This window comes from Pterocles gutturalis, unplaced genomic scaffold (assembly GCF_000699245.1).
Source record: "Pterocles gutturalis isolate BGI_N339 unplaced genomic scaffold, ASM69924v1 scaffold26568, whole genome shotgun sequence".
Lineage (NCBI taxonomy): Eukaryota > Metazoa > Chordata > Aves > Pterocliformes > Pteroclidae > Pterocles > Pterocles gutturalis.
In genome coordinates, this window is record NW_010121247.1 from 35,081 (window position 1) to 44,856 (window position 9,776).

Consider the following 9,776-nt stretch of genomic DNA (forward strand, 5'->3'; position numbering starts at 1 on the left):
AAGCCTGCTGTAGAGACAGTTGCTCTACTTAATGGGAGTCAAGCATCTAAATAAAGACTTGAACTTTTATGCCTCAATTCCCAGATGTAAAATGAGGAAATGGTATCAGCATGAAGCTGGGGAAAGCACCAAGGAAAACACTGTACAAAAGGAAAGTACTGCAGCTTCTGACCCTGGTGCACTTTGAAAAAACGTAGCTCTGCAGCTCCAAGAAAGGCTTGTTTTCCCATATCGCCTAGAATATTCCCAAACAATTTAGACCATAGTCATCATAATGTAGTTGTCTGTTGGCCCCACTGCCTGGGGATTGACTCCAGCCCACTCAAGACTCCTAAGCCAGCCTCCCTTTCTCTGGACAATATGCTTGGGCAGCACACCTATCCCCATTTCTGCCCCATGCAGCAGGAGCCTTCCTATACTGTTCTCCCTGACTTCTCAGGTGAGCTGAGAGTCTTGTCCAGGATACACTGGGGAGAGAGTATGATGGGGAGGAAGAGAGGCAGTGGACAGAGGTTTCAGAAAAGACGGATTTTGAAGAAGATTTGGATCTAGTTCCCATGGCTGCCTGTATCAGACCACTCTCAGAAGAGGCACGATGCTTGGTTAAATGAAAGAGAGAACTTTAATGCAACAAATATACTGTGGTGGCATTCCAATTTAGACACAAGCTGAGAGCAACAGCACTGTATATTAAATAAGGCCTGCACAAATAAGACCTATAAAGTAGTATACACAGATTTCAGAGCAGCCCCACAGCCAGGGAATAATGCTATTTCAAGCGTATCCAGTGCCAGAGGCAGTCCAGCGAGACAGACTGTAAGCCCCAGGCTAGCTCTGCCTGCAATAATCTGCAGGGTTGAATCTGTGACAGATTGCAATGTAGTAACAGCGTTTATGCAACTACATCTTGTTCTAATCTATTAGTTTACATAACCTTTGCTCATGGACATACTGGCTCATAGGTCCCAGGAATCTAAAGAAAAATCTCTGTTTTTAACTCTCTCCCATTCTTCAAGCCCCAGTTGTCAAATGAACAAATAGATTGGGAAGAGATCTTGTTCGTTCTCTTTGAGAAAAAAAAGTACATTGGTAGGGAAAAAAAAGAGGTATCAATTAAAGACATAAACCGCAGTGTATTTCTCCATACATACAACCAAAGTTACATAATATGCTGGCTAATGGTAGGCAGTTCTCCTTCAGGTTAGCATTTCCAACCACTGAACGTACCATTTGAGCCCCGGGCTGGGAAAGGGATAGGAATTGTTTACTTAGCTCCTAGGAAAAAAAATATTGCTCCCAAAAACAAACATCAAATTTTGCTCTTGGTTAAAAGTTTGCATCTAATAAGACTGTACCAATGATGGTTATACTACATATGGTGCAACTGCTGTGCTATATATATGTATATATATATATATGATTTTGTGCTTTCCTGCACTTCACACAAATCTTAAGATGCATTCCTGTCTACAAGTTCATCTGCCTGCTCAGCAATTCCTCCCCATTTGTCTTAGAGTACTTATGCCTTACTTACATTATGTCTTGCCTAAATCCATTATCTGGCCCAGAGAGAGTGAGAGTTAGGAAATATTGCCTAAAATAAAAACAAGTCTTGTCTTAGAGCAACATTTGTTGTTAATCACTACAGCTGTATGAAGAGTTTATTTTGCACATGTACATAAGTAGTCTTGCAAGGCCTTGTCAAAGTTACAAAGTTAGATTCCTATTACAAAGGCTAGGTGGTGTAAAAAAAATAACAAAAACCCAGATGTTGCTCCCAAAAAGCTTTAAGGCCATGCAAGCCAAAGCTTTGCAAGTAATTTTCTCTGCAGAAATCTCTACAGGCCTTGTACACATCATCTGTGAACTTGGATCTTCTTAATAAAAATAATTTTAAAGGAATATTTTCTACTTTTTTTTTCTTAAACCAGCAACAGCTGCTAACTTTCTTAATGCAATTTACACCAGCAAAAAAACCCTCGACAACCATGAGAACATGTTCCAGTAAAAGCAGACTTGGTATTTCTGAAATTCCTATTGTAAAACACACGAGGAAAAGACAATTTTCTGCATTCTACTTCATACAGGAAAAAAAAAAATCAGCTTTAAGAGAACTTTTTGGTTTGCTCTATTGATTCACACCAAAGGGCAGCTTTGGACAGGAGGTGGTGCTATAGCTTGCACAAATTTTATTATTAGGGGCTCTAAAACAAGCAGCTACAGTTAATTCTTCCTTTTCTTTGAAAGATCAATTCTAAAGGAAAAGAAAGGGGAAAAGTGAGAGAGCTGTCTGAGGAATTAAGATCTGATGTCCATCACTGGGCTTTAGGCATTACACAAATAAAATCAATTGCAAAACAGTGGGTATTTATCTTTTCTACCTATGCAACTCCACAGAATTTTTACAGCATTGGGAGATAAGAACAGTAAACTTATTACTGTTACCAAATTTGGTTTCCATATTTAAACCAGAAGAGTCAGTAGCTGTTGTTCTTTTGGGCAGATCCAGAAGCGTTCCATTTATCATTCCAACAACACTGCATGGGTGAGACTGGATTAACCCGACAAACAAAGAACATGTTCAGGAAGACAGTGACCCCTACATGATTCCTCGGTCTGGGCCACGGTCATAATTTCATTCTTTGGGTATGGCATTGCAAAAACAGGACTTTAGAGCTACTCTTTTAAAGGGTAACTTTATTATTACAAAGCATGTTTATTGGGTGCATACCAGACAGCGTTACACAGTATAAGCCCTAAACACTGTATCTATGTATATATATTTTTTAATATATACAGGAATTGGGCGAGAATGTAGCTATTCTGGTCCCACTGCTGTGGGACCCTGCACGTAGGGCAGACAAAGCAATCTCCTGTGTTTTGTAAAGGCACAACATGAGTGTAACTCGGGAAGTGTCTGACTGTTGTCCCCAAAACCAGCAGAGTGCCCAGCTGCAAACTGCAGCAATGAGTACCTAAAACTATCAAGGTACAATTAAAGGAATAAGAGAAAAAAAGTGGTGCAGCCTACAACTACTTCAAATTTGATGGAAAAGTAATTAAAATACCAAGTTTATGCAAAAATTGATTGTTACTAAAGAGACTGTGATTTCCCCTAATACAGCAGTGGTTATAAAAATGCATGCTACATTCTTGAAACTAATTTGAAGGTGTTTGTTTTTTATTTCATGAAGCTGGAGCTTATATTGTAGGGGCCATTAACTCAGAGTTGTACACGTTTCCTGAAAACAAAAGTGAGATGAATTTTCCTGAAGGCAACGGCCGCCTCTGTTTTTCTGTAGAATATGAGCAGGAGTCAGAAAGGCTCCTCATCTCCTTGATCAAAGTCAGAAAGTTGCAGCCTCCTGCTGATTCCTGTAGTCCGTTTGTGAAAATATACTTGCTGCCTGACGAAAGAAGCTACTTGGAGTCTAAAACAAAACACAAAACCCATAACCCACTGTTTGATTAAAACTTTGTTTTTCAGGTACTTTTACTTTTGATGAAGCAGATTTTTGTTTGCAAATATTGACTTGTCAAAGCACAGTACATATTTTGTGAAAATTAGCTTTTTACAAACTGCTGCTATGATATAAGGTGTTTAAACTGAAGATAGGATTTATTACTGGGGCTTCTGGAGATCCTGGGCTGCTAAAGTGTGGCTCCAGAACTGGTCTTACTTGTGGTCTGCACCAAAGCTAAGGATTCCAGAACGTGCCCTGAGAATGATGAAAACTCCAGTTTGAACTATGACTGAGCAGTTTAGCCCAGCAGCTCTAGAAGTCCAGAAGCAATCAATACTGAACTCAGGCTTTCATGGCTTTTAGTTTCTTTGCTAGGGAAGTAGTCTAGAAACTAGAACTCATGAGATGTCTGTAGACTACTCGTATAGCGCTCTATGCCAAGAGGCTTTCAGCAGGTGTCACAAGACAAAAGCTTTAAAATAAAAAAAAAATTGTCTTTCAGACAACCGTAACATGAATGTTTACAGATTTCTGAACAGTCATGTCTGGAAGTGAATGCATCATATAACACTACATCTGTATGAGCTGAAAAACTGGCAGGTAATTTCACATTTTTCAAATGAACTCATTCTGTTTTAGCTTCGATCTTTAGACTTCTGCATAGCTAAAATTTCAGGCAAATTAGGAAAGCGGACTTCAAATAATCAAAGGGAATCTCCACCTACCTTTAACACACTTTGAAAAATTCTTCCTTTGAAGTCATGCTAATGTAGAAAAGTGTCAGATGTTTTGCAGCTATTAATATATTCTTCCTTTTCCTGTACAGGTTTCCAGTAAAATGTTGCTCCAAAGGACTCTAAAGTTTTTGGTTTATCATGTTGAAAAACAGAAGAAGCATCACCTCCTAGGCCAAGTTATCTTCCCACTGAAAAATGAAACATTAACTAATGACAACAAACTAGTCATATGGAGAGATCTGGAGAAAGAAAACTTAAAGGTATGTGACACCAGGCTGCTTGGAATTAGAATCATGGAATCATAGAATCATTAAGGTTGGGAAAGACCTCAAGGATCATCAAGTCCAACCCAACACCACCTAACTCACTAAACCATGTCCCTAAGCACCACATCTACACGTTTCTTGAACACCTCCAGGGATGGTGACTCCACCACTTCCCTGGGCAGCCTGTTCCAATGCCTGATCACTCTTTCAGTGAAGAAATTTTTCCTAATATCCAGCCTAAACCTTCCCTGGTGTAACTTGAGGCCATTTCCTCTTGTCCTATCACTTGTTACTTTAGAGAAGAGGCCAGCACCCACCTCACCACAACCTCCTTTCAGGTAGTTGTAGAGAGTGATAAGGTCTCCTCTCAGCCTCCTCTTCTCTAGACTAAACAACCCCAGCTCCCTCAGCTGCTCCTCGTAAGACCTGTGCTCCAGACCCTTCACCAGCTTCATTGCCCTTCTCTGGACTTGCTCCAGCACCTCAATGTCCTTCTTGTGGTGAGGGGCCCAAAACTGAACACAGAATTCAAGGTGTGGCCTCACCAGTGCCGAGTACAGAATTGTGGAATTTCTGTAATCTTACAGGTATTGGAGGGGTACAGCTGAAGTAGAAGTATGTCGTATCAAATACATCAAATGCAAAAGTGTTTGGTAAACATTTGGAATAAAAATTCCCATCTTACCAACCTGCAGATCCATAACTGCTATATAGGGATTATCCAACTGCTCAGGAACAGTCACACTGAGTTGGGAGACAGGTACATAAGGAAGCACCTTTTGATATTTGCTTCTGTTTTGAAATAGCAAGAAGAGAAACAAGCACAAAAGGCAAAGAAATAGGCATCACCTGGAAGAGAGAGTAATTCAAAGATTGAGGAAGGCTGATTAATTGTTTCTATCAAATGTCACAACAGCCATTACAATTCACTCACATGCTTTAGTGTGGCAGAAACCACTAGTATGAACAATTCCCCCACCACCACCTTTGTCTGTGTGAAGAGGGAGTTTATCTGATATACTTGACAAGTATTGTTCTGCTTCCAAAGCCTTCTTCAGATTATGGTGATATCCAGTTCTCCCTCAGCTACAATGACTACTTGGGCCATCTCACTGTAGTGGTTCTGAGAACAAGGGGATTAAAGCTCCAGGAGGAGAGCCATGCTGTCACTAAGTGTGTTTTTCTCTCTGCTATCAGCTCCAGAATTCCTGTTTTAATTTTCTCCTTCCTCATCTGTTCACCCAGGCTCGTGCTGAGTGACTCTGAAAAGAACAAATAAACATCCAGGTGATTTAATTTGTGTGAAAGCAAGTCATACTTTGTTAATGGGGTAATTAGATTTTGATAGCTCAATTCTGCTATGTTTTGGTTTTGTTTCATAATAAATGGTTTGTCTTGTGGCATCCGTAGCAATGTTTTTTCTCCTGCTTTAATACAGTGCGCAACATCCTTTTGCTACACTGCAATCCAAACAAGGTAGCATTTCAAGAGATACTGACTTTAACAGAGTTGCCTCAAGGCAAACAACCAGAGGTAACAGCTGCAGGACAACTGCTTATGCTGAACAGCTGTCCAGTGGAGAACTGAACTGGGAAAAAATTTCCGATTTTAAGACAGCGTGGCTGTTGTTCAAAGGACCAGCGCACGGAGTCAATTTTTCTCCTTTACTCCAGCAGGAGTTTTTCTTGGTACATCCTTGGCCTCAGAGACGTTGAGTGTAAAGATTACCTTAAAATGCTGTTTAAAGTCTAAACACTCAAAGCCAAAATAGAAGAACCAAACTTGTGTTTGAATCTGTAGTGATTTTTTTGAAGGACTTGGAAACTAAACAATATCCAACACAAATACACACAGCAGTTAAAAGAAAAGAGGCTTAGTTCTCTGTATACGCACATCAACCATGAAGTTTTTTGAGGTTTCAAGTGGGCTGTTGCCAGGATGTTTAACTTTAGAAACAATGCCCTCTGAATCTACATTCATAATGTTAGAGATAAATTTGCTGTTTAGGGTAAAACTCAAATGAAGAAATGCACAGTAAAATTATGAGAGTATAGAGGTTTCCAACAAGCGGAATCATACCCTGTGTGCTTGTTGAAAGAGAAATCTGCTACAGAATGTACTAGTTTTAGAAAACAAATAACTAAGATAAGGATGGCCAGAAAAAATACGACTAGTTTGTAGCAGTTGAACAAAGCAGCATCATGAACCAAGAGCAAATGTTCTAATTTTGCATTGTCTCATTAGCTTTACAAGAGAGGGAGAACAACACACTTCTTAATATATCATGTCTCTGCCTCCAGGTTGTTGTAAAGTTCTGTAGCACAGAGAGAGAACTCTGTGTTTCTTTCTACAAATCTAACATTAATCTGCTGTGTTATTTTAGTGCTGGTATACTTGAAGTTATCATAAAAAGCAAGAGTCAAGGGCACACTCTGGAAGGAAAAGCTGCCAGAAAGCAATTCTCCAAAAGATACTAAGAAAAAAAAAATATTAAATAAATTGGATGTTATTTCCTTTGATAATGACCATGAAGTATGATTTAAGGTCCATGGATTCCCTGGCGAATTCTGAAAAAAATGGAATAAAAAGGTTTCTATATTAACAGGGATCAGTGCATTGCTAATCTTTAATGGAAGATATGCAGTATAGGAATAGTAAAGAGATATTTATTTTTAGATTCAAATTACTGAATTAAATGTATGAAGAAGTGATAAGATTTTTCCCAACTGCCTCTGATGTATTTTCTTCTTTAATTTCTTTTTCTACAAGGTGTGTATGTCAAAGTCTCACTAATGAACCATGATAAAATAATCAAAAGTAAAAAGACAGCAGCTGCTCTAGGATCTCCCAATCCAGTGGCAAACCTTCAGTTTCAAGGCAGATCAGACAGAGCTGGATACAGCAAGCCCGTCTGTCTGTGTTGCAGAGTATCACAGGAGAAAGAAAGCTACATGAATTCTTACAGTTAAGATGTCATAAATCTCTTACATATTCGACATGGTTTTACCCCTGGCTAGCAAAACAGCACAACAACTGCTCAGTCACCCTCCTCTCTCATGGGGATGTGGGAGAGAATTAAAGGGTTAAAGGGAAAAGAGACTTGTGGGTTGAGATAAGAACAATTTAATAACTAAACTACAATAAAATTAATAATAATAATAATAGTTACAAATAATCAAATGAGTGATACACAGTACAACTGCTCACCAGCTGATGACCAAGGCTCAGCCTGTTCCCAGCTAACAGCCCCAGAGCAGTGAGAGTCCCAAAACCACCATCCCAGAAAGGAAGTAAGAGCCCCAGCATTTGAGACAGAGAGCTGACAGAGAGACCGACATGACCCTGAGAAAGGGGCGACACACAGGGAGACAACTCGGCACGAGAGAGAGAGAACTTCTGGACAGATCCTCATCTATATACTGGACATGACATGCATGATATGGAATATACTATTGGCCAATTTGGGTCTCAATCCTAAACCCAAGGTTGAATCCTAGGCTACTAGTTGGGCTGTGCTCCCTCCCAGCTTCTCCTGCCCCTGCAGACACTGGCACGGCAGAGAAGCCGAAAAGTCCTTGACTGTCCTGGCATCAGAATGTTATCAGCCTTCTCCTCAGCACAAATCCAAAACATAGCCTCTTACTAGCTACTATGAAGGAAGCTGACTCCATCCCAGACAAAACAAGGAGAATATTGCAGAGATATTTAAACCTGGGAGGAACTAATTCTTTTTCAGCAATAATCATAAAACATATAAATAAACAGGTTTAGAGTATTTTCACATGCTGTTTCTTTGAAAAGCGGAACAACTTATTTACAGTAAATGTATGTCTCTCTTTCAGAGGGTAAAGATTAAATTTAATGTAAGACATGAATAAAATAACTATGGGCTAGTCACTGTCAGTACAAGGTGCTGTACTTTTGTTTCATTCTGGTATACTAAGAAAACAAGCTTATGCAATTACATTTTGTGAACACTTGTATATATAATCCCCAACCTCCAAAATTTTGAAGACATTCACTGTTCCTAACCAAATTGGAAAAGAGGAAAAGGAATTGTAATTATCACAGCAGTTCAAGCAGTGAGAAAGAAAAAAGATTACAAACATCCCCATTCTCTGTCAGAAAACCTGACACTTGTGGTCACCTTTTACCAATCGTCAGAGAATCTATTAAGGAGTTCTGCTGACAGAAGCAAATCAGATTCAGTATTTCTGTTGCTCACAAGAAAAACATCTGCCCTGTAATACAAATATGATCTCAATAATGAAACATTAATACCTCATTTGGATTCACACTATACTCCTAAAAAATTCCTTTAGGCAAGATTTGGGGCACGTGCTCTGGCTTTGAGGATTGACAAGAACTAGGATCAGTACTTGAGTCATCATTTTTACTTGCTGACATCCACATGCTTTACAAACATTTTGAAGTTCATGTAAGGCAGGTTCAAATTATTTTCACTATCCACAGCTGAAAAGTTCAGGCACAAAGAAGCAAGCTGCTCACTGGAAGAGGGTGGTCAGTGTCAATCCACATATTGAGACTTATAGCAGTCTCAGGAACTGAACCTATTCTTTCCCAAGCTAGAGCATCACATGAATCCTACTAAGGTTGCTGATGCTCAAAACTAGGGCACACTGCCACAGTACACTTGAGGTAAAGGGGCCAGGCAGATACAGATCTATGTGCCTTAAACTGATTCTAGTTTAGAGTGCAAGCAATGGGGTAGGTCTGAATTGATTAAATACTCACCTACTGCAGTATTTAATGCTGCATCTTAGCATGTAGAAACTATGGAATTTGAAATCTAGAGTGAATTCCTTTTTGGTTTAAAAATAACTTTCAATGCATGCATTACTTAGAGAAATACAAGTTAATATTCTAATTTAGGTAAGGATTTCAGAGAAGCACTCACAGGTGTTAATCACTAACTGGTTTCGTTTTTTCCCAGGAACACATCTGCTAGGACATGTAGCAGTTGGGCCTTTCATGTACACTCGCGGCAAAGAACTAGAACACTGGAATGAAATGGTCACCAAGCCCAACGAGTTGGTGAAATGATGGCATGCTCTCTTCCATAGCATGTAAACAGAAAGGACAAAAATGGAAAAGCTCTCACTGTCTTTCATAATCTAGTGATAAAAGGTACAAAATCTTTTGACCATTTTAAACCCCTAAGAAAGACAAAAATAAAATAAGAAAATTCATTCTTTGCCCAAATGCAAAGAGAAGACTTGGTCCCTGGTAGGCTGGAACTCTTATCTTTCCTCTCTTCAAAATATATTTCCAATTTAAGTAATATGCAG

General features: G+C 39.3%; 1 protein-coding gene across 1 annotated transcript; it reads left to right on the forward strand.

Moving 5' to 3' along the window:
• The first annotated feature begins 396 nt into the window (after positions 1-396).
• On the forward strand, positions 397-9,558 carry SYT15 (synaptotagmin XV). Its single transcript, XM_010077187.1, is given in 8 exon segments — positions 397-439; positions 3,195-3,487; positions 4,291-4,461; positions 5,516-5,642; positions 7,237-7,324; positions 7,326-7,394; positions 9,176-9,195; positions 9,422-9,558. Coding segments are annotated over 8 exon segments (948 nt in total).
• The last annotated feature ends 218 nt before the right edge of the window (positions 9,559-9,776 follow it).